This window comes from Corythoichthys intestinalis, chromosome 1, assembly GCF_030265065.1.
Source record: "Corythoichthys intestinalis isolate RoL2023-P3 chromosome 1, ASM3026506v1, whole genome shotgun sequence".
NCBI classification, from domain to species: domain Eukaryota; kingdom Metazoa; phylum Chordata; class Actinopteri; order Syngnathiformes; family Syngnathidae; genus Corythoichthys; species Corythoichthys intestinalis.
In genome coordinates, this window is record NC_080395.1 from 59,646,970 (window position 1) to 59,673,344 (window position 26,375).

Sequence of the window (26,375 nt, forward strand, 5' to 3'; positions counted from 1 at the left end):
ATTCATTGTTATAATAAACAAATACAGTACTTATGTACAGTATGTTGAATGTATATATCCGTCTTGTGTCTTATCTTTCCATTCCTACAATAATTTACAGAAAAATATGGCATAATTTATGGATGGTTTGAATCGCGATTAATTACGATTAAATAATTTTTAAGCTGTGATTAACTCGATTAAAATTTTTAATCGTTTGACAGCCCTAAAAAATAGTGAGTTCTCGCCGCTTTTAACCGATGTGCGCATGCGTGCGAATGTTTGCCCAAGCGCACTGGGCATTGTGTGGGACGTTTCGCCATGTAGCAAGGAATTGCCGAAAACACCGGTACACTGTGCAACCCAACAAAATATTGAGCTCTGTCGACCCAAACTGTGTTTCAGTAAATTGCAGAAGGCACCACAGACACACATACACCTTGTGCTGGCCATGTTTTATTTAGAAACGAAGTTTACTTTCACAGAAGCTAAACGAGTTAGGTGTTCAACACTGTACAGTGTACACGAATGTCGCGCTGAAAAAAGGCTCCATACGTCCCTGAAATACCAATTACAGCGATATTAGAAAGATGTTGCGTTTCTTCTTTTATATTACCGTTAAATACACAAGCTTGACGCCAACTTTAACGAGAGCTATTTTTTCACCGGAGATTTGGCTAGCTCTGGCAGTGTTCAACGCAAGCTGCAACGAACGGCAGTAACTTTGTTATACTGCAAAATATAAAAAACGATTGAAACCATTCCTCGTCAAATTCAATATGCTGGCAAATGCATTCATCTAAAAAAAAAAAAAAACATTGGGAGTGACACCTTTCCTCGTCCAGCGAACGTGGATTTGTGCATCGGGCAAGATCGGCTGTCGCAATTAGCGATCTTTGACACTGTCCTTTTTCCCCTTCATTCAAACTTGTTTCTCATTCAGCGGCTGTGATAATAACCTCAACGAAGTTGCTCTCCCAGGTAAGCCTAGCCTAACATTCGTATTTTGTAAGTTTTTAATTAGTTTGTATATTGAATTTAAAAGGAAAATGTCTGTTTTGTTTTTGGCAAACTTTTTCGTGGTGCTGTTGAAGCTACTCACACGTGGGAAAATAATATTGTACGTTTTAAATGTATTCATTTTGTATATTTCAGTTATCATGATTTGAGAGCTCAATAAATTGAAGAAAAGTACGCTTTGTGTTTGGAGTGTTTGTTTTTGGATTCGCTGGAATAGAGTCACTGACACACACACACACACACAGAGTAACAAACAGGGGAAGGGTTGAGCGCTGCCGCGCCAAGTCACATCTGACTGCATTTTTGACACATGAAAAATAGCAAATACATAATAAGGTATGATGGAAAACTTTAGTTTTCGTACCTCCGGGTAAACCGGTAACCGGCCGGCACATGCCTACTCCTTAATAAGTTTCTCTTCGGATCTACACAATTCACGTAGGTCACCCCTTTTGACTAAACAGCGAATTTCGATTTGAGATTTTCATGCCTGTGTTTTATTCCGGTTTTAACCTGATTACAAAATTTAATGTGGCGTTTCAATAGTGCTTGGAACGGATTAGGGAATTCATAGGGAAAACGTCTCTACTTACGGAATTTTCGGGTTGAGAGACAACTTCCAGAACCAATTAATTTGCTAAGTAGAGACACCACTGTATTGGTTTTGGATTTCTTAAAAAAATTTTATTCTAAAGGGTTCCATGAATACACATTTGAAACTAGTAGAGTTCAGTACCTCTAGCAAGGTTAAGAACCACTGATCTAATCTAACAATGACAAAAAGAACATTCCTATTCGTAGATATTACAGGCATACATTGGTGTTTTGAACTTTAGAGGAGGACTTAAAAAGACCACGTACATGCGCGTTGATGAGTTTAAGTAAGTCCTGTAAATAGAGTCCGTAGAATAAAATCCTTTTGGGCAAATTTATGGGCAAGGAGCCTATACAACAAATTTTTCCAAGGGAAAGAATGTGGAAGAGTGCACACAGAGCCAAGACATGATGAGCCAGTGATCAATAAATACACACATAGACAACAAAGCTGTAGTTTATGACATGACTGGGTCCCATTATCGTCTAATAACAAAACAAAACAAAAAATTAAAGAGGACCTTAACAAACAAAACGTCTTGTGACGACTCTTTCAATGTTGTTGCTTTGACATTGTGCCTTGTTTAATACGGCTTAGGCTACACGTCAGGTCGTTCTATTGAGTCGATTTACGATAGAAAACCCATCGAGTGGGTTGTGCGCCCACTGCCCAGCCTAGGCTGATCCACTCCCTGTCCCATGAGTTTGAGGCGGACGAGCAGAGAGGGACTCACCACAGGTTGAGCATTTTCACGCAGCTACAGAAGAGAGAACAAAGATTGTCAAGAGAAAAGAAAGATAGATTAATACTGCGAGACCAAGCTGAGGAGGACAGAGCACGTGCAACACAAACACATGCGCACATGGCCACGTTGACAAACACACACGCAGCGGGGAAAAGTACAAGGAATTAGTCTCTTGCTAGTTCTTGATTACTTACTAAGACTAAGTCTCAAAAAGGTCACTTTTATTGTATTGCACCAACAGGATATACTATATGTGATCATCAAATGGCGTGGCCAGACGCATCGACGATTGGTTGACAGGATGGAATGAGAAGACGACAAACACCTTTGCCCAACTCCTCTTGTCTTATTGAATTCACGGGCAGGTTACACTGTCTCATGCTGCCATGATGTCACTGATTATGTATGTGATGCGGCTAATGCCACAACGCCTACATGCCATGCGGTAGAGCACAATCCGGATCTAGCTGGGTCTCTCATTTGAAATAAAAAGAGTTGATGGAGTTTGTTAGAAAAATCAGTAGCTTACACGCATATACACTCATTTATTTTCTCCTACCAAAGCTTCATTCAATACATCAGGAAAACCCAAAACCTTTTCTGTAAATGTTTTCTTAACGGGTTGTGATGATGTAACCCCACTTTCCGTGTACTTTACAATTTACTGAGCACTTTAACGCCATCCAGATAGATTTTGGAAGAGAATCAACTGTGAAATGTAGTCAGCAAGAAAATAAAAATTGCTGGAAAGTATGTGTAGTACCGGTAATAACGGATCAATAGCTACAATACAAATGATAAAAATGGTGATGGATACTTAAGTCTGAAGCCATTGCACCTATTCAGGAAGCCATGGAATTTTTGGCAATTTATAATTTATAGTAATCTTATATTGATGTAAAAGTCTCACGAAAATGATAAAACCGTTTTAATTGAAACTTAGAAAATGCATCATAGTGAGTAAGGTTTTCACTAGCTTGGATTCTTTATTCAGCCATGAGTGAGGATGGATGTGTAAACATTAGTAATGTTTTTCAACACCGCTCTTTTATTCAATTAGCATGAGATGTGCACACGAAACTTATGTCCGAGCAGTCAGATTTGAATTTGATCTAGTGTGTTCAAGCTATAAACAGTGAAATAAAAAAGTATCTGAACCTTTTGGAATTTCTCACATTTCTGCATAAATTCACCATCAAATGTGATCTGATCTTTGTCAAAATCACACAGATGAAAAAACGGTGTCTGTTTTATCTAAAAACCCCTCAAACATTTATAGGTTTTCATAATTTAATGAGGATGGTATGCAAACAATGAAAGAAGGGCGTGAAATAAGTAAGTCAACCATCACATTTAATATTCTGTGCCCCCCCCCCCCCGGGCAGCAATAACTTCAACCAGACGCTTCCTGTAGCTGCAGATCAGTCTGGCACATCGATCAGGACTAATCCTCTCTACAAAACTGCTGTAGTTCAGTCAGATTCCTGGGATGTCTGGCATGAATCGCTGTCTTTAGGTCATGCCACAGCATCTCAATGGGGTTCAAGTCTGGACTTTGACTTGGCCCCTCCAGAACGTGTATTTTGTTCTTCTGATACCATTCTGAAGTTGATTTACTTCTGTGTTTTGGATCATTGTCTTGCTGCTGCAGCATCCATCCACTTTTTAGCTTCAACTGTCTGACAAACGGCCTCAGGTTCTCCTGCAAAACATCTTGTTAAAATTTTGAATTCATTCTTCCATTAATGACTGCAAGTTGTCCAGGCCCTGAGGCAGAAAAACAGCCTCAAATCATGATGCTCCCTCCACCATGCTTCAAGGTGGGGATGAGGTGTTGATGTCGATGAGCTGTTCCATTTTTCCTCCACACATGACATTGTGTGTTAACTCCCAAACAATTCAACTTTGGTGTCATCAGTCCACAAAATATTTTGCCAAAACCTCTGTGGAGTGTCCAAGTGCCTCTTTGCGAACATTAAACGAGCAACAATGTTTTTATTAGACAGCGGTGGCTTCCTCCGGGGAGTCCTCCCATTAACACTATTCTTGGCCATAGTTTTACATATACAGGTAGTTGACGAGTGCACAGAGATGGTGAACAGTACCAGTGATTTCTGTAAGTCTTTAGCAGACACTCTAGGGTTCTTTTTTACCTCTCTGAGTATTCTGCGCTGAACTCTTGGCATCATCTTTGATGGACGGCCACTCCTTGGGAGAGAAGCAACAGTGCCAAACTTTCTCTATTAGTAGACAACTTCTCTGACTGTCGATTGAGGAACATTGACTTTTAGAAATTGTTTTGTATCCTTTCCCAGCTTTATACAAATCAACAATCCTTGATCGCACGTCTTCAAACAGCTCTTTTGACCGAGCCATGATGCACATCAGACAATGCTTCTCACCAAGACAATTCTTACCACTTGAGTGTTTAATAGTGGGCAGGGCAGCTTTAAACCACACATCAGTGATTGGGCACACACCTGACAATTGTTTTGGTAAAAATTGGTTTCAATTGCTCTTTAAGTCTCCTTAGGCAGAGGGTTCACTTACTTATTTTTCCCCATTCTGTCATTGTTTACATGCTATCCTCATTAAAATATGAAAACCTATAAATGTTTGGGTGGTTTTAGTTAAAGCACTGTTTTTTCATCTGTGTGATTTTGACATAAATCAGATCACATTTGATGGTGATCTTATGCAGAAATGTGTGAAATTCCAAAAGGTTCAGATAATTTTTCATACCACTGTAGCTTTTTAAATCTATATCCACATCGGTAATGTCTTAAAACATGGAGTTAAACTGTACTGTTCCATTTGAAACTAAACTTACCACAAAAGAAGAAACTAATAAGCAATATTATTTCACTGCCATTCATTGTTAATTAACTGGCAGCAGCACGGGCTGTACTGGGTCCAACTTGTTAGTGGGAGGCTATCAAAGTACTTGCCAGCGATTACGCCAATCATCAAATCAAACAAGTGGGAACGGACACCACTGGAGGACGGTTGATCATTAGATAAAAATAGAGACGAGCGCAAATTAATGCGATTCATAAGAATTAAAATGATCTTTTGTGCATATGAGAAGAGATGAGACATTGCTATAATAGCTAATGAGGTATACTGAAGCAGAGGTTTACAGAAAGATTAGTACTGCAACGATTAATCGATTAACTTGAGTAATTCGATTAGAAAAATATTCGAATTACATATTGCTATTTCACGTATTCGTTTAATTAACGAGGCGTTGTAATGGTTTGTTTTGAAAGCGTTTGCATTTAGTTTTATTGATTTGTGTGGGTACACTGCCTTCTAGTGGCAACAGTGAATATAACTCATCTCACATGACTAAATCCAGCTGCTCCCTGTTAAGACCAACATAAGCTCAGTTTTATTTTGAGCTAATATTTTATTAATGCCTTCTTAATTTAGTTTATGGGTATATTTAGCTGTTTTTTGTGGGAACATGTGTTTGAAACATTTTTAAGAGCATTATAGAAAAAAAAAGATGTTAGCATTTCATAGCATTTAAGCTATCAGACTGTTCTTTTGTTGTACTTAGATCCTCATTTATTCATTTTTTTATACGGTTTGAGACCCAACTCAGGTATTTTATTTTCTTTATGTTTCTAATGCGATTACTCGACTATTCAAACCAACTAGTTCATCGATTAATCAAATACTAAAACAATCGTTAGCTGCAGCCCTAAGAAAGATAGGTCATTTCTACTTATCTTTTTGCTGTAAGCTTAAATGAGTTTAAATTCAACAAAGCCACCAAGACGCATCTCTTCCAGCAAATCAGACATTAAGGTTGATTAACTTGTTGTTCATAACTTCATTGAAAAAGGATTACATCCACCAGGCTTTGCAGATTTTCTGTGGGAAACCCTGTGTTTGCATTTTGATTTTGTAAATAAGCAACAGTTGTTGTTTTGAATTAAGATGCTGTCAATTTAGTCAGCTGTGTCCCGTGACAAGCAGAGCAGTCAATCATGCCTTGTAGCAGCATACGGGCGGGAGGCGCAAAATAGTCGGGGAGTGGTATAGCCTCAAAATCAAAACCTCAGTCTTTTAAAAGTAGAATAACATGAAGGTCAGATAGGCAAACACACTATAGGTAGTCAAGATAAACATCCCACACAATCAGATGAGATACAAGCGGTAAGATTGAGATGAAGGGGCGTCACAGTCCCACAGCACAGTGAAAGCGAGGCAAAAAGAGGAGAGAAAGAGCAGGAAAGAGAGGAGGCAGCATGAGGACTCGGAAGAGAGGAGGTGCGGCAACGTGACACATACTTGGCCTCGTCGACTACTTCCACCTCTGCTTGGGCAGTAATCGGTGCATTGGAATGAGCTGCGAGTGGATCGTCGGCATTCAGCTCCCCGTTGGTTGAGCTGACCACCTGTGGCACATAAACATCTTTATATCACGACTGTCGACTTGCGCTCTCAACCGCACAACAACTACAAGTGATCATGTTTGTCAGCATCCGTGTGAAAACAGCAGAGATTTCAGCGGGTGAAAAAAAGCAGCAGTGCGGCTGCATTACTTTCACTGTATGGATACGGGTCAGTCTCAGCCAGCAAAGAGCAAGCCGCACATCAATAACACAGAAGGCACGCTACATTAATGGGCAGTATTACAGTGTGTAGATGTAGAGTAGCCTGGCTGCGAAAACTGAAATTTGCTGAAGTGGTTCCAAATCATGACGACAAACATGTCCATCCAGTGTGCCTATGCATGCTTAATTAATTACGCAACCGTTTGCACACCTCCTGGCACACAGATTCTGCAACCATCCATGTAAATATATAGGTGAGTTTATGTACTCTATATGACAAATTTATAGTTTTGTTTCTAACCATACTTACCTGGCTATGATTCAGGCTAGATGCTTTTTTTAAACTTCTCCTGCAATGGCACTTCGCTATGTGTTTTCAATTTTGGCCAAGGATACTTTCAGGTTTTTTTTTTTTAAATGTTATTGTTTCGTTTGGAAATCTGATGAAATGCATTTGTCAAAGGAATCCACAGATGGAAAGACTTGTAGTTCTTAAAAGATAAACGTTATCATCAGGTAAAATAATTTGATATTGAAACCCCTTTAGATGTTTTTTGTTTTTATTCAATTTGTAAAACTAGTTTAACTAGTAGGTTGCCGTTGTAGTTGACGTCGCAGGGCTGTGACATCACATGGTTATCCTGCCGGGCTTCCAGAGTATGACTCTAGCGACATAAACATGTTACTGTTCGACCCTTTCAATTTGAACCCGAGAGGAACATTAATGAGCATGACATCACTGTCGATATTTCAAAAAACAAGCAGCAAAAGCAAAATGAACAGGAAAGACTGAACGTAACATGACGAGAGCAGGAAAAAAAAAACTGTTCAGCCAAACTGTGCCACGCCGGCGAAACATCCTATAAGAGGTAAATTTGACACCCAAAGTACTACCGTGAACTTTCAGCTTGTTTTGTTTAGATGCATACAGACGGAAAATACTAAAGATGCCTTAAGAAAATACTTAACCTAGTAATATAAAAAAATGGATGGTTTAAATACGCTACGTGACTAATGTGGTCAACAGATCAACAATCTGCTTTAAAGCTGCCACAAGAAAACACAATGCTTGAAAGTATGAGAGGGAAACACATGCAAAAAGCATTTTGTGGCAATGAAAAGGTAATAAAAGACTCAATAAAACCACAAATAGTAAGTACTTGCCGCTTTTAACCAATGTGCACAAGTGTTGGACGTCTCGCCACGTAGAAGGGATTGCAAAAGACCGGTAGTGCTAGTCTAGTGAGTGACAAAGTACGTCATCACCCCGAGCGTCCATTGCGCGTATAAAACATGGCGTCCTCCGTAGGTCAAAACATTTGCTAAACATTATAGATTTTTAAATCAATGGCAATATGTTATGTTTCTAATAACCTATTTTAGTAAAAGAGAACAGTTGTAGGCTATTAGACACTACAAGTCTAGCCGAGGTTCCCTTTAAGGTACATGTTCACATTTCTGTACATTTGATTGAGTTATTCACCAAGATTTAAATTGTTAAAAATATTTTTTTAGTGACAAATAGAATCGTGCTATTACTCAAGACTAAATACAAAGTCTCTAAATAATTAGATTTTTTAATCGAGTCTCGCACCTAGTTTTAATTGAAAATGTTTCGCCTACTTGCGTGCATTTCAGGCATGTCCTTTAGGAAAGCTCCCATTTCATCCCTTCTTAAGTATTATGTAAGTCACCCTCACTCTGTGTGCAGTCAGCGCTGGAATGATACAGGAGAATGTTTGATGACCGGACTAAAATATCTATAATGTACACAAATGAATGGTGACAACTAAATTGCTTGTTCATTCCAACAGATTGCACGCATTGTTGCTGGACATGTTGTCCATGATCCACTAAGACTGGAACCCTTTACGAAAACCAAATAGTGGGTGCTAAATTGCTTGTTTAGTCACTCCAAGAGATTGTGCATGCTGTTGGCAACAGGTGTTCATAAACATGTGGTTGTGGGGGATTATTCAAGTGAAGCTACATTTAAATCTTGGTAGCACTAGTTCAAAATCACCTTTTAACTATACTTGTGTGTAGAGGAGTTCCCAAAAAATCGATTATTACATGCATCACGATTCGACACGTGACGATTCGATTACGATTCATAAAGGTTAAAAAAAAAAAAAAAAAAAACGATTTTTCCCTAATAACTTCGCTCGTAGCGGAACGAAAATCAAGACACGTTTGCCGCCCGGACATCGTTAATGGACGCACTCACAACAGGAGAAAGATTTACTCCTTTTTGAAAGATTGGAAAATAAATTTGTGTGTGAGACAGGCAGGGACAGAGGCGCGACCCAGCGCAAGAGTGGAAGAGAGATAGTTCATTACTCCTTGTCTTTCAGACGTCCAGCGGTAGTTTTAAGACATTTCAATTGAAAAATGTCCTGAGTGGGTTGCTAAGACCTGTGTGCATCTAGAAGAGGTGAGTACACGAACCCTCTTGTACTGTTTAGCCTTTATTGTTGTTGTTTTTGAGATGATAATAGTTAGTGCTGAGCGCGAAGCTAATTAGCTAATTCGCTAACGTGTATTTCATATACAGAACGTGTAAAACCATGATTAAGTACAGCGGTAACACTACAAACATGCGAAATAGTACAGAAACCTGTTGTTGCAAGTGCTGCCTGGGACCCGACAGGCGTGTGTGCGCGTGAGCGGGCAGGGAGAGAAGAAAGTGCGCGCGCTCTAGTGAGTGTGTGTGTGGCGATGTTGGAGGCTGCCGGACTTTTTTATGTGCTCGGCAATAAACGCCACAAGTTAAAAGTGATCAAGAGCAGTTGTATTTTCCACCTGTCACTCCAAGAGTTACATAAGGCAAGTAACACTGTGAAAACAAAGTATATTGGTAAAAGAAGTCTCATTTCTAAGGACACTTTGTTTGTGTCCAGAAAATGTGGAATTCATTCCACCAGTGTAAATTTTATTGTATTGTTCAGAGAAATAAGTACTTCCTTTAAAATGGTTAATAAGGGCACCTTTTTGTTGTACAGGCATGTTTCCATAGTTCCTGTTGAATAATAAGGATATTCTAAATAAATAATGCACATAAATTTGTTTGGCTACTTTATTAATCAGGTAACTGTGATCATCGTTCAAAAATCGAATCGTAGCACCCTGAATCGTAATCGAATCGAATCGTGGGGTGCCTAAGATGGCACACCCCTACTCGTGTGCCTGTTAATAAAATGTATCTAGCTGTCCTGCGCAACGTTGTTTAAAACTTGTGAAAGCACCAATTGTCGCATTGTGCTTTCTTCAGATGACCTTCAATCATTCAAATGCAGAGGTGAAAGGAGTTGTCACAGGTTACATAGTAGGACTCCTTCTTGTGACTGCCTCCAAGTCAGCCCTTAAATCATTTAGAAATTCCAAAGTTCCACTGCAAAATATCACTGTAGTTAATGTTTTTGGCATTTTAAAAATGTTTAACAAACTAACATTTTTGTAATCTGTACTTTTCATAAAATAATATTCCGCTTGCTAAATTTACCTTTTTCTAACTGAACCTATAAAAAAAATTCACAAACTACCTACTAATTACCTAATTTTGTTGTGAATAATGGCCATATAAATAAATGTGACTTGGCTTGACCTGACCTTAACGGAGCACGTTATGAAAACAATGGTTGAAAGACAAGGATTGATACCAGATGCGACACAAAATAATTAAGATACGTTCCACTTCTGCAGTCTCTCGCATGGTAAGCGTTCTAACATTTTACATTTTTTAAAATTCTATTTACCCAAAAATGGTTCTGTAGGGTAAATCAGCATCTTGATATATTAACATGAGCTTAATCTGTTGTCACAAAATGAGAATGTTTGAATATAAATACATGAAGATGGCAGTTTGACCCTGCAATCTTTCTCTGCAGTTTCTGAAGGCAAAATTGCACTGTAATCTGCTCAAATAGGAGGTCAACCAGCATTCCAGAAAGGATTGTGATCAGCTTTTGAGGTCCCACTGTATTGAAAGAAGGATGTTCCTTTTAAAGACCAATTACAGTTTGCACAGGCGCATGCATTAATTTACGTCATCCTGCCATGCAACAAGCTTTTTTTTTTCTTTTTCTTTTCAATGAGGCACGCAAAGATGCCATGACAACTAAAACCAGAGGTCAAAATCTGCTGCTACATGACTTAATCACTATTAGTGGTGTAGCGCACCATGAGGATATGCATATGGTCGTGTGGAGAAAAAAAAACATTCATCAGCCAGAGGTTCAAAGGTTTGGGAGAAGAACATGATCATCAATCTGTCTCATACACCTCATCTCCCATCATGGGAAATCTACAGCATTAGTAACAATTTAGAATGACAAACACAGGAAGCGCATATACAAATTGATCTCCTGTATGATCTTTATGAAAAATTACAACAAATTAGAAACATTTTCTTTAAAATTTGAATGATTAGAATCAATTATTAGAATGACGTGTGTACAAAGCTGCGCTTGGCATTGTGTGCTGATATAAGAAAGTACCAGCTGATACTACAGCGTTTCTTATATACATACAGAAAAGGTGGACTTGACACAATGCAAGTGAGGTGCTTTAAGACAGGCATGGGATCTTACACCTGGACGGGGTGAGTGACTGATGAGGTGAGGGGTGTATACCTGCACTGAGCCCCCGTGCCTGTCCGCTGCCAGGTGGGAGGTGAGGTAGGAGGAGTTTGCTTGGCGAGTGGGCTGCGCCTCCCATGCTCCTCGTCGATCAGAGACTGCTGTCTGCTTGGGAGTCGGGGACGCCAAGTGACCGGAGGAGAAGTGGAATTGGGAGTGCAATGGGACAAGGGAGGGTGATGGAATAGTTGCATTAGGAAAGATGGGAATTCGAGTGTGCCAGGCCAGGTCCATGCAAAGCACCATGAAAATTGGAGAACAAAAAAAAACGCAAGAAAATCAAAGAGTGAAACCAAACCAAGCAAGGCTTGTGGCAAGCCAGAGAACTGAAACAACCGGGCGCGAGACTGAAAGTGTATAAAACTGTCCTCTTTTTATGTAATGTACAAATGAAAAACTCATCATCCTAAAACGATGATCAAGCTTTAACTGTGGTTGCAGATAGCAAAACCTTATTGGTAAACTCAACAGCCTTGCCACCAAAATAAATACACTAGCAGGGTGGTCAACTCGAGAAATTATTTCAATCCTTGACAGTAAAATCAGTATCTAATCTTCTAAACTACTCAAAATACATACTTACAGAAAATTGATTTGACCTATGCTATTTAACAGAGATACCATATTAGATTATCATTTTCACTACTGTGGCCATATAAAACCAGAATAAGAGAATTTCATTAAGATGAATAAAAAATCCTAACCCCCCTCTTTAAAAAATAAACTTCTACAGATATATTTAGAAGGTAATTATAAAATATGTGAAAGGAAAGCTTTGGTTCAGCTACATCCCAGCAAAAAGAATCTTGTTTAACGACTTGAAAAACAAACAAAAAGCCAGAATTTCATTTCTATGATTTGTAACAGTGGAGTAAAACGCCAAAAAGACAATGTTTCAGGGAAGTAAACAAAATTGCTGTGAGCAGACGTTTAAATGACAGAACTGTTTTAGCCAATCAAAGGTTGGTATTTCAGATAGTCCGCCATTGCTTGTGATATTAGTTATAACAACGATTTTCCAAGTGATTGCGTTTGCCCTGTTGTTTACAAGTCGCCATTTAAATAGTTGTATATAGATGGATTTTGCTGAGGGGGGTTGTGTGTTTTGTACTACTGCTGTCCCTGTAGGTTGGTGTGATGTAGCATAGGGCTGCACGATATTGACAAAAAACCTTATTGCGATTTTTTTTGTCCCAATGTTGTGATTGTTATTCGATTTTTTATACTTTTAAATGCATAAAACCAGGATTCTGGAAGAAAGACGACATTACTTTTACAACAGACTTGCATTAATCATGTTGACAAACATGAGAATACGTGAAGGGTCACGGCTCTAATGTCACAGGGACACACTTTGGCATGTGGCATAATGCAGCACGGATGCTTCAAAGCATCACAGGCGTTCAGGTGCATTACAACTTGGTTATACTTTTGCTACACAATTTTGTTCACAGGCCTGCAATATAGTGCAAGAGGACAAATGATAAAACTTCACTTGGTCTGAGGCATTTGTCATTTCACATTCTTGTTGTTTCGGCCTTAAAAAAAAAAAAAAAACTCCTACCTTAATAAAGCAACAGTGCAATCATATAGTGATGGATATTACAGTAAACAAATGGAAATACAAATCGTCTAACTTCCATTTCTGGTGTAATCAAAAGTATTTTAACAAACCAGACAGCATGAAACAATGAATAGACTTATCATTCATGGAGTGTCTCTAAACGCACCACATGCCCTTCCAATGTAGCTGCATTGGCAGGTGGCTGTTGCAAGAGTTGTGAGCCCATACCAATTACATAGACAAATTAAAAAGGTAATGCTGAAACAACACTGAAATATATAATACTGACAGTGATGCCAACAAACACATTGCACGCCACATCGCCAGCCCATGACAAGTGACAAGTCGCACAAATTATTTTTATTGCTTTTTTAATGCAAACATTCAACCCAATTGATTTTCTATTGATACTGATCGCGTGTTTAACATTTTTTTCCCACCAACCAATGTGCAGACTACTGTACATGCGTGCCGAACAGTTGAGAGTGATCCATTACACTGCTATCTTGTTTACAGTGCAACGAGCGAGGTGCAACTGCGCCCGTTACGTTGTGTTACTTTAAGCAGCAACTTTTATTGGTCCCCAAAGCCAGTAAACGTAACAATCGATGCTGACTGGCGAATAGGTTTGTCACTCAAGCCATTCAAATGTGAGCATGGTAAAAACAAAAACTGGCTCCATGAGGTTAGATTATGGCAGCAGTAAAAACTAAGCCTGAACGATATATCGTTTAAACATCGCCATCGCGATAGTCCCCCCCCAATCCATTCGCGCGCACACCCTCTCTCACCCCCTTTCTCAGCTCTCAGTCACTGCGGCACTTCCTTATTAAAGTTAACGATGGCTTTTATCTGGCCAAAGAAGCCGGGCAGCAATCTGTCAATCATCGTTTAACTTGTTAAACAGTTTCTGCAAGGAAGCGCGGGCTGGAATGAATGTGTGTGTCTGTGGGGGGAAGGGGTGTGGAGACGTTCGAGACATATTAAATAAACGCCAGAAGTGATTATGTGGAATTTGTAATTTCTACATGTCACACAAAGAGTCACAGCCATGTTAGGTAAACAGAAGCATTTAATAAAGCCAAGCATTTATCTACTACAGTACTTTATTCTTGTTTAAAAATGATTCAGTGGGACAGTTATGTTTAAAACTGATCGTAATTATTACATTTGAAGTGCTTAAAAAGCATTTTTTAATATATATAGTAGAGCTGAAACAAATACTTGAGTTTAAAAACTGATCCGAGTAATTTTATTCACCTCGAGGAATCGTTTAATTTTGCCAGCTCTTAGCATCACGTTTTGCCGGGACTACTTTTAATGTGGGACAACGCGCTGACGTCACGTGCGTAGAGGAAGAAGCAATATATATATATAAAAAAAAACTTACCGCAGCCGACAGCTGCTACAAACTACGCCGATGTTGCTAAAAACTACGCCCGCATGATGCTAGTGTGGTAGCAGGTAGTGTCCGATGCGTCGCATAGATATCGCATGCATTTACGACTAGATGCGAAATGACAGACTCCCCCGCATCTGGGCAGCGTTAGTAAACAGCTGCCATCTTTAAGCAGTAGACTTCTTATCGCTAATAAATATAACGTTACTGTCACTCCCTCACATAACGTTAGCCCTTCGGAGGGCTAGGTTTCTATTGATTATCACCACTGTCGATGCGTGGCTAACGTGTCTTACATACAGGCTTTATTGAATATGTAAAAACACAGCGCTGGTGAGTGATGAGGCTGTAAAATTAAAACATGATAAAGCTAACTGTCAGTTTTAGCTCAGTAGTCATTGCTGAATAAAACACCAAGTAGCACTGGTCCCTAATGTGCTCCAATACAGCACGTATCATACATTTATTTTGAACACTGCAAAAACTCAAAATCCTTACAGTTTAGACTAACTTAAAACTTAACTAGAACTTAAAAATAGCTTGACACAAATGGAAATTAAATTGAAACACGTGGGAAAAACACGTAGCTTTCAAGTGATGTGTGTTATCAAGCGTAATTACATTTTTAGGTAAGAAATATGGTTTTTTTTTAATAAGATCTAGAGGTTTTTTGAGTGAAAGCAGTGAATTTTTTTTCTAGTCACATCTTAGATGCAATTGTGGCTGTTTTCAACAATGTACTTAGAAAATAAAGACATTGATTGACTGAAAATGGTTCAATATTGGATTAAATGTCTTTTTTTCTCATGTATATTTATAATTGCTCTTTACCTAAAAAAAAAAAAAAAAAAAAGTTTTATCCGATTAACCCTTTAACACCTAAGCCTATTTTGGCCGAATTTGCATGCATTTGATGTTGCCTTTATATTTCAAAGAAAAAATTGTTTACAATGGCCAAGTTGGGTCCCTTTTTTCAGGACACCTTGAACTTCATGTCTTAACTGTTGTTTTCTTCACTGACCAATTATAATCCACATTTTGGACCCAAAAAGACAAAAAAATCCCAAAATCTTTTTTCAAAATTTGTAATGTTGATGTCTCTTTGACAACCAAACATGCTCGACCAACCGTTTTGAAGCTTGATCATATTTATTCAACTTGTTAGGATAAACATTCAATAGAAAAAAATAAGATTGAATTGTTTTATGTCTGACTATTCAACACAAACAGCAGCTACGGTCATAGGCGTTTTTGGCCTTTACACATACTATGGTCAAAACAGGTTATATACTGTGCAAAATAGTGAGAAAAAAATTATATATATCATCTAACACAAAAAGTGTTTGGAGGACATCTCTTTGTGAAGTTAGGTGTTGTACCCATCACCTTATCAAAAGTATATAGGTACATGCAATCAAGCTTCTCCAACACACATCTACATAAAAATTGAAAAGATTATAGTGAAGAAAAAAAATATATATAACATTGAAAAAAAATATTTAAAAAAAATATTGACAAGTAGTTCAGTTCAATTCAAATTTTTCAGGCATGCGACCGAATAAATTTTTTTTTTTTTTTTTTTGCGCACTCAATAAAGCTTCTTCTTGAACAGGTCACAGAGCTGCTTCACACACAACGTCACACAGCCTACTCTTTCGCCGTTTGCGCGCTGCTGTCACTTCTACTCGCCGAGACGCAGACTCCTACCAAGAAAACAACGACAAATACGGCTCATCTTCTTGAGTTAATGAAATAATGCATTAGCTTGCGCTAAATGTAGTTTTAGATTCATTCTGCACGTTTCAAAGTCGCTCGCGCGGGGCGACTATTTTTCGGCACAACACCGGCCGCTGCTTGCTTCGCATGCCTCCCTTTCAATAGTTGGCGCCTCGCTCGAAAAAATATTAAAAATGATCAGATTCGGTTCGTCCTTCTTGACATCACAACGGCTCTTGGGATTTGTAGTCTTTTGTGCTGCTTGTGATTTTGAAAAAGGACAAGAAATGATGGAAATATGGAAATGGATACATGGTCCATGCAGCGTTTTAATGCATATTTATGAGTGCAATAAAACTATAAAACTCAAATGACATTATCTCCCGTTTTTCTTGGCCGATTGACTTCAAATAAAAACTGGTGTGGACATCAACTTCCATACTTTCAAACGAGACCAACCAGCGGCACGTGGGTGACATAATTACAGCGTGACGAAGCTTCAAAGACAATATGCGTAAACGCGTCGCTGCCGACACGTTCGGTGTTAAAGGGTTAATCGATTAATCGATAGAATTTTCAGTCGATTACTCGATTACTAAAATATTCGATAGCTGCAGTCCTAATTATATATATATATATATATATATATATATATATACACACATACATTTTTTAAAATCAAACTTTGGGGGGAAAAAAGTGAGAAAAAACATGTCTTATATGTATCTCTTTCCAGAGCTAGATCTGAATAAATACATTGAGCACACACACACACACACACAAAAAAAAAGGGTGGGGGGTATGCGCTACTTCGCGGTTTTTCACTTATCGCGGTGGGTTCTGGTCCCTATTAACCGCGAAAAACGATGGAATACTGTACACTGTGGTCATGATGAGTCATCCAAAGTCTTTCCAAACAGCTATTCAAGTCATCTAGTAAAAAATTCTTTAAATACTGTATACATATATTTTTTTTAATATCGCAATATAATATCGCAATACATCGCAACCCCCCCCAAAATCGCAGCAATAGTTTTTTCCAATATCGTTCAGGCCCCGTAAAAACCTCGATGTGGATGCGATGTAGTTTAATTGTTCAGCTCTATTGTGGTGATCTGTGGCTGCCAGTCTGCTGCTCGGTTCGGCTAGTGTGCTCCTAGTCGTGTAGTGCTGAGTAGTATCATACACGGATTTCATGTGAAAAAAACGACAAAGAAGAGAAAGCTGTGACATTATACCAGAGTGTTGGGTTTTCGGCTGTACGACGGAGAGGAAATGCAAGTTCACCATCGCTGGACGCTTCCCTTCACTTTGCTGAGGGCTTGTTGAAGAATTGGCTGCACACTATTGACGTCTAAAAAAGCCTTGTTCCCCCTGTTTGGCACATTTTCTGCCCACTTTTCACAGATGTGCAGCGTTAAACAATGAGGCCATGCTCCTTTCTTTGAAACGAGCAATCGCGGACTATCTGAAATACTTCATACTTCATTTGATTGGTTAAAACACTTCTGGCATTTAAAAATGTCTGCTCATAACAATTGTGTCTACTTCCTGGAAATATTGGCTTTTATTGGCATTTTTGTCCCACTGCTAATCATCATAAAATGCCCACCCTCCCTCACCTAGATTGTCAACCAAGAGTCTTTCTGCTGGAATGCAATTGATCAAAACCTTTAAACTTTTCATGATACCATTGCATTTTCTGAATAGAGATTGCGGTAGCCATGTGTATACTTTCATACCTGATTTCTAATTGGCGGGTGTGCTGAAGTTCGGTCTCTGTGAGGATGGCTTTCTCTTGTGACTGCAGAAGCCCCAGAGTCTATATGGACAGATCCCACTGGTGTGGGCTGAAGGGAGCGACAACTCATAAATATGCACCACTGTGTTCATTTCTTAGTTCACAGACGTGTCACTTACTATCTGCCTGCCAACCCAGTCATATGTGTAGTCGAAGGTGTACCCTTTGCGCTCAAACAGTTCGGTGAATAACGTCCTCAGATATTCATAGTCTGGTTTTTCGAAGAAGTCCAGCCGCCGTACATATCGTAGGTAGGTGGACATCTCCTCTGAATTAAACAATACAACACAGGGTGAATTCAGACTTTGCAGCAGAGCTTGGGCTGACCTAGAAATTGTTTTCAAATTTCTTAAACAGCCAATTATGCTGAATAATTAAAGGAATCAAGTCACTGTGGATTAGTGTTATCCTGACAGATGAAGCAGTATACCTGGGAAGTTCTCACACAGGACCTCGATGGGAGTGTTTCGTTTAGTGTCTCCGATCTTCTGGTATCGCTCTTTCAATGTGTCAGCCTGCAAGTGATCCAACACACGTTTGTGACATAAAGCACTTCGAAGTACCGCAGATTAATAATGGTAAACCAAATTTATACTGGCACAGCTACATATGCCAGCTGTTATCCTGAAACAGTTCACACTATTTTGTCTTTGGACATTTTTGTCAATTCTATTTTGAGGTTCTTTTGAAGTTTACCTCAAAGGGATTAGGAACTGAGCTGAATTGTTCTTCACATAGATATGACATAAAATTTCTGTTTTAACAGTGTATTATAGATTTAAAAAAAAAAAAAAAAAAACTTTCATGCATGAATTATGATTGTTTTTGTTTAACCCTTACAGGTCACTCATTTGACTTATTGGCAAAAATTGCTGAGCTAGGCGTCCAACCCTTTTTGACTCTCAGTCAAAATTGCTTGGATGTCTAGCGCTGTCAATGTCACTGAAACATGAGCATTCACAGCCAGTCCTCCCAGTGGAAAAGAATCTGATGTATTTCGCTATCAATGAGTTATATGCTATGAAGGGGGGGGGGGGGGGGGGGGGGGGGTCATCTTGAGCGTGTTACACTGGCCATAACCAGGGTAATTGTTTTTATTCATTTTAATTGTATTAATGCATTTTTATTAACATTGCTTTTTATTAACATTAATACATAAAGGAATTTATAATTATACAAAAAAATACAATAATCATTACTAGGAGTGTGTATTGCCTCATATCGATCCGATAAAACGATCCGTATCACGATTCACAGGTCACGATTCGATTCTGATTAATCCCGATACTACACTTTAAGATGATTATTGTGATATCTGTCTCACTTTAGAAAAAAAACTAATCAAAATGGACATTTATTCTTGAAACCTCATCCAGCACTCAGGTAAACATGTTTTTATTGTTAAATGTTTGTTTGTTTTATGTTTGAAATATGGCTTTCATTACAACATTTTCTCTTTTTTTAGTGCACACCAGCATTAGTCCAAACCTGTTTAAATGCAGGATTCTAAATATGGTGGGAAAAAAAAAACATCTGAAAAGAATGTATAGCATATGAATAATGAAAAAAAAAATGGCAGGTCAAAACATTAGCTTGAGCATCCAGATATAGCAACAACCACAGTCAGACCAAAAATAACTGTGTTTCAGCAGTATTTCTTCTCCATTGCACAGCTTGCATATGGTGTGGCTCCTGTCACACTCCATGCCTCCGTTTTTGCAAAAAAGCCAAAATGAGCCCAAATTTCAGACATATCAAGGTGCTTTGGGGCATCACGTATCTCTATCTCCGCCATGTTTAAACTTTTGCTCCGTGGTGCCAAATCCCACGAGACTGAATTACAAAGAAGCCACCCGGGATAACTCCTGCGAGTTGTTGTTGTTACTTCAGCAGAGCCAATTACTGGACGGGAGTAGAAGTGCAGCCACTGTATAGTTTATTTTCACCAAAAAACAAACCAAAAACACATGTGTGACGATCGATAAAAACAGATTTTGAATCGATACGACAATTGCGCGATGTAATATCGTGATATATCTCAGAATCTATATTTCTTAACACCCTCAATGATTACGACTTAAAAATAATATAATAATTGCTAATACAGGTAGTACACAAGTTACGAATGAGTTCCGTTCCTACGCTGGCGACGTAACCAAATTTTTCGCTTAAGTCGGAACCAACCCTTTAAGCACCCCTAATAGGACCCTAATTCTCAAACTAACTATCCAGAAACATGTATTATGAGTCATTTAATAAAATGGAGTAAAAAATAACATCGCGACTGGTGACAAAATGCCAGAAGAGACACTGCTACACAACAAAAAAACGAATTGAGACAAAAAGCCCGACTAGATTACGGCATCGTAAAGTCAAAATCACGCAAGCCGGGTACATCGTAACCCAGAGAGTACCTGTAATTAAGGTTGTTTAAATGACCAAAAATAGTCACATGCTCTATGAAGGATTTAATGTCTTAGTTGTCAACTTTTGAAAAGCTGTTCACTGAAGTGACCACTGTCCCCGTAAAAGAACTATTTTTTCTGCAGATTCATTTAGTGAAATAAGACCCAATTTTTGAGGTATTAAACGAGATTTTTTTTTTTTCACCAATTCGTTGCATGGTCTATATAAAAATATGTACTTTAAAAAAGTGCTAAATATCATTACTAGAGTATACTATTACTTGTGTTGGAAATATATTTTTGGTCCATACCGCAAACGTCTACTTCAGCTTTGTTTGGGCACCTATCATAGATTATCAATGCAATGGGAGTACCGTAATTTCCCGAATATAAGGCACATCCGTGTATAACGCGCACCCCAAATTTACTTGTAAAATCTCGGGAAAATTATTGTACCCGTGTATAACGCTCACCCTAATTTTAGCACCAATAAATAGAAGAATACAAGAAAACAGAGCTCGTGTACAGATACAGAAATGTCATTTTACTGACTAGTGAAACACAGCACAAGCATAGCACATTGGTAGTTTAAAACATTACCGAAAACTGACAATATGTATGGTAATAAATTCTGACAACTTCTTCAACTTACCAGAATCCAGGAGAAAACAAAACAGATGTGACTTTTCCTTTAAAGGTTGCTGTATAACTTGCTCGTTTCATCATGATGAATAAATGTTTCTTCCATGGATTGATACGGTAAAATAAAAGTGGTGATTTAGGTCGGAAATCAGAAGTGTGCATCGCTGTTGACTAGACTGTAACAATAGGAGCTATTGTTATTTGGATTTGAGTTTCCCGAGGGACAGATATAGTTGACGGACACAGAAAGTCTGTGTTGTGTTACGTTTGTTACGGGCAATAAACGTTGACTCAAATGAGTTCAAGAAACTAAAGTCTGTGCTTTATGAAGAGTGACAAAAGCAGAATTTAACACAGACGAAATCATTCGACCAATCAGAGTGAAGTATTACCGTGTAGCGAGTTATAACCGAATTCACCGGCGGAACTTGTGTTGGCACGTTGTATAGTTCCCAGGGGGAGGTATTTTGTTGAGGGAACAGCCGGAAAAATAGTTATATTCCGCAGGTTGCATGTAAGACAGACATTGCTACCGTATTTTGTTGCAGCCTAAATGTCAATCAAGCAACGCGGATTAGCTCCGTTGTTTGATACTCCGCCTCCGACTCCTTCCCTAGCTCGCCATGACCGAAACAAAATGGTGACGTCATGTACTGTAATGGTCGGCAACAGATCGCCGCATACGTTTCTTCAACACAACATGGCCGTATCAAAAAAATAAAAAATAAAAAATCGGTCTTTATAAATATATATATATATATATATATATATATATATATATATATATTCAGGGGTGCACATAATTTTTTCGCCCAGGTTCTCAGAGGAGGACCTGGAGATGTGACTTGGTCCTCATTGAGCTTGAGAGCCGACCCGCCTGATTCGATAAAATTATGACAAGCTTTACTTAGAGCCAATTACCTTTAATTAATTATATTAACAATTAATGCTTGATTAACATCAACTGGCACAACAAAATTGCCATTACTTTGAAGTGAAATGTAAAGAAATAAACATAAAAGCACCAATTCAAAATAAAGGGCATTATGCGGCTCCCACATTAACTCCAAGCCTTTTTAAAAGTGGGATGTCCTCCTCATAAGACCTCATTGAACGTGCATGTTTAGCTTTGTAAAATGCAAGCAAAAACACGTTTGTCAGTGCATGTCGCTGTTCATTATCTTTATTCCGCGACTTGTCCATAGGGCGAGTGGGGTCATGTCTGACATCGATAGTTTGCTTAATTGCCACATGCTCTCTGTTTTTTTCGTGCTTTTCAAAGTTTGGATGGCTGAAATTCTTTGACCCTACATAAAATGCGCTGCTCTTATCGGCAACATTGGGATTCTCACGGCACATTTTGTACCGCATTTCTGTGCGAGCATCATTTGCTTCTAGCCACGGTACCTCCTGTAGCCACTTTTCAGCAAAAGTCCTTTTTTTCGGGAGCTCCGGTGACGTCTCTGTCGTCTGTCTGTCTTTTGACGGGGGTGGGGGAACATGGAAGTAATTACTCAGTGTGGCCTGCCTCTTCGACATTTTGAGAAGTTATTTTCTCGTGTCCGCCGCAAATACAGCGGTCAGCCATCGGTACGCAAAAGCGTATGGAAGCCGTTGAGAGCCAGCGCTTTTGTCTACGTCCAGTACGCATGCGCGCATGCGGACCACTTATGTGCACCCCTGTATATATTTATGTCTCCATCCCTGTACCCGTTTATAATGCGCGCCATGATTTTACAAGTTGATTTTGGGGGGAAAAAAGTGCGTGTTATAATCGGGAAATTACGGTAATAGAATATCCTTAACTTTTCTGTTTAAATTTAATAATTGAGATTCAGGGGGACCAGTGCACGTTAAATTCTGAAAATCTGTAATCTAAAAAAATCAAAAAACGTAAATCCTCCCTTAATACAAAGATTTAAAACAATAAATAAAATAAAGATTGTGGATTATTGAACACAGAATAATAAGATATCAAAACAACATGACTTCATATTACCTTAAGTCCTTGCCATGGCAAACTCCCACGAAGGAAATACATGAACATGTGACCTAAGGCCTCAAGGTCATCTCGTCGGCTTTGCTCTGCATCAGAAGATTTAATAACATTTTCTCAAAAACAAGTTTCAATAGTCAAACAGAATAACACAGAATATTAGAGGACTTCATGCCAAAATCAACAAAAGCGTGATAGTTTACCTTTGCCTAAATGTGTGTTGATGGACATGTAGCGGGCTGTGCCAGTCAAGCTCTTATGCTCCCGGTATGGAATGTGTTTTTTGGTCTCGGGGTCGATGTACTCTTTGGCCAAGCCAAAGTCAATAATGTGGATAATATGCTCCTTTTTATTCCCTTGTCGTCCAATGAGAAAATTTTCTGGTTTTACATCTCTATAGATGAGGTTCTTAGAATGCACATACTCCATTCGAGATATCTGCAGAGAATATGAGAAATGTCAGAGTGCAACAACAGACAAAAAAACTAAGCAAAAGGATGAACAACTCACCAACTGGATTGCGATCATGAGGACAGTCTTCAATGAAAAAGTCCTGTCACAGAGGTCGAAGAGGTCCTCCAGACTTGGGCCCAAGAGTTCCAGAACCATGGCATTGTATTTCCCACAGGGTCCAAAGTAAAAGACTTGGGGCACCCCTTCAGCTAAAACATACCAAAAAAAAAAAAAGTAAGTTCGAAACGAATTCATTGTTTGCACACCGTGCCAACGTAATTTTATCGCTGCATCGCTAGGATCTAATTGCAAAGAACAGTCAATGGGTCTTTCTGTACATGTTGTAATCATAAACATTCAGTAGGTCCTTCTTTACATGTTGTAATGGCAAAGCAAGGACAAGTTCGTCCTTCTTTTAAAACTGGCCCATAGACATCATCACTACATTATGAAGTCTATGACTGGTCTGAATTATGCAAGGTGAGCTGGCAAGAATGTTTACTATGGCGTCCTCCTTTGTCAAGTGATATTTATGGTTGGGCCCGGTGAGCACCAAACGGGTTCGAGAGGACAGAAAGCAGTAAAGAATGCTCCGGCAACAGTGCACCCAATAACTAAAATTAGACCTGTATAAACAAGGTAACTGACACCCCAGTCTTGAAAATGTGTGCTTTTGTAGCTTCCACAGCAAGTTAAAACATTCAGATGCTCAAAATGGGCCTAATGTCTTCAAACTGCTTGAAAAGTCAATGCAAAGTGCCAACTTAGATTCTTGTTTTCGGAATGTGGCAAGAAAGTGCAGTGGCCCGCAAACGACACTCAGATCAAAGCCAAGATTCAAACCTAAAACCTGACTAGGGAAACATGAGAAATGGTGACGCCTGCAATGCATAACACACTGCGCTCGTGATTTATGCTAACTCACACATAAGCATAACATTTACGGCGAGTAACACAAACACCACTTGAATGTCATTTTATCAATCCAGAAGATCACGAAAGCTTTAAAAGCAAATGAATTGCTTTGAAATATACTGATTTGATAGTTATTACTACTGATTGAGGTTGGGCATTGAGTTCCAACAATCGAATAGACCCGGACTAGGCCTGAACGATAATGGAAAAAACTATCATTGCTCATTTTAACTTGAATAGCTCTGTTTGGGATAGGCCTGAACTAGGGCTGAACGATATTGGCTAAAATTGACATTGCAACTTTTTGGGGGTTTGTTAAAGATTGCGAATAGATGTTTTGGAAGACTGGTTGACTCACCATTACCACATTCATTCATTCATTCATTCATTTTCCATGCCGCTTTTCCTCACGAGGGTATTAATATAATACAGTTTATTCCAGGCTAAGAAGGTTCATTTGTGAATGATGAAAAATGCTATATATAAAAGGCAGATGTGGGTAGTAAAGCACATTTGAGTAACTTTTTGAGAAAAATCTACTTCTAATAGTAGTATTAGTAAGCCATACTTTTACTTGAGCAGATTTGTGAAGAAACGCTACTCGTGCGCCGCTACTTTGGGCTACACTACAGTCGTTACTTTTCCTCTTTATTCTACATATTGACCTTATTTTTGCCAGAGATGCCAACAGTAGCTCCATCAGTTTCACCGATGAGATGTCACAACAATAATCACATGACTATATTATACTAGACAGACTCAAGCTTGCAGTTCTTCTGTCACGCCAGCCTGTTCAATCACATGTCGTCTTTTAAGCACCGTAAAAATTAAAGTACTTACTGTATGTACTGATAAAAATACCATATTAAAAAAAACAAAAATCAAACATCGTAAACAGTTACTCACAATGTAACTCATGACTTGAGTATTCTTTTCACCAAATACTTTACTTGTACTTGGGTACATTTTTTGGATGAACACTTTTACTTGAGTAATATTATTTTGAAGTAACCCTACTCTTTCTCGAGTACAATTTTTGGCTACTCTACCTACCTCTGATAAGAGGGATCCAGGACGCCATGTCAAACAATTGCACATCTTGCGATGGGACTATTGCGCATATCGTAAATTGCGATGATTAAACGCTATTTTGTGCAGGCCTACAGGGGACCACAATTTTCAGAATTGTTTACATTTGATCATTTCTCATTTCTATACCTTGTACACCCAACACCAATGAAGAAGGACGAGCATTGAGTATGAGTGCACACAATGCATGGTAGCCATCAAAAGATTAGTTGGACTGTCTTATACTATGAGTGTGGACAATATATTGCAAATGTCACAAACATTAAAACAAAACAAAAAAAAAGTAAAGTAAGTTTAGACCATTTTATCCCCCCCAAAAAACCTGACTGCCATCATCAATTAAACCAGAAAATTTAGTCCAATAGCCCCATCCATTAAAATTTCAGTAACTGTACAGGGCCACTTCGACAGCTTTCATTTGACAAGCCTTAAACCAATCCAATATCACATTCTTACAAATAAATTAGGGCTGTCAAACGATAAAAATTTTTAATCGAGTTAATTACAGCTTAAAAATTAATTAATCGTAATTAACTGCAATTAATCGCAATTCAAACCATCTATAAAATATGCCATATTTTTCTGTAAATTATATGTATATTCTGTAAAATAATTTGTTGGAATGGAAAGATAAGACACAAGATGGATATATACATTCAACATACGGTACATAAGGACTGTAGTGGGCATTTCACTCTACTGTCATTTAAATCTGTCTATGCTGTCCTCACTCCGAAGCAGGGGTCGCGTTAACCGAATATTTTCCGTCGTTGACCGGTTTTTTAAAACGGTGATGGAAAAAACTGAAGTCCATCCGTCATTTTGACAGGTTGCAATTCACACCCCAGACCACA

At 38.6% G+C, this 26,375-nt stretch overlaps 1 protein-coding gene across 6 annotated transcripts in view; it reads right to left on the reverse strand.

Annotated features, from left to right (window-relative positions):
- Positions 1 to 26,375, reverse strand: part of csnk1g1 (casein kinase 1, gamma 1) — a 69,801-nt gene that overhangs the window by 13,356 nt on the left and 30,070 nt on the right. For 2 of the 6 annotated variants that reach the window (XM_057833926.1, XM_057833936.1), the window contains exons 5-13: positions 23,575 to 23,726; positions 23,268 to 23,502; positions 23,068 to 23,153; positions 18,452 to 18,536; positions 18,141 to 18,289; positions 17,963 to 18,070; positions 11,536 to 11,649; positions 6,639 to 6,745; positions 2,328 to 2,351 (exon numbers count right to left, since the gene is read on the reverse strand). In XM_057833926.1, coding sequence (XP_057689909.1) covers positions 2,328 to 2,351; positions 6,639 to 6,745; positions 11,536 to 11,649; positions 17,963 to 18,070; positions 18,141 to 18,289; positions 18,452 to 18,536; positions 23,068 to 23,153; positions 23,268 to 23,502; positions 23,575 to 23,726 — 1,060 coding nt within the window. The remainder of the gene's footprint in view (positions 1 to 2,327; positions 2,352 to 6,638; positions 6,746 to 11,535; positions 11,650 to 17,962; positions 18,071 to 18,140; positions 18,290 to 18,451; positions 18,537 to 23,067; positions 23,154 to 23,267; positions 23,503 to 23,574; positions 23,727 to 26,375) is intronic. The other 4 variants (XM_057833946.1, XM_057833962.1, XM_057833955.1 and 1 more) reach the window with 4 other exon arrangements.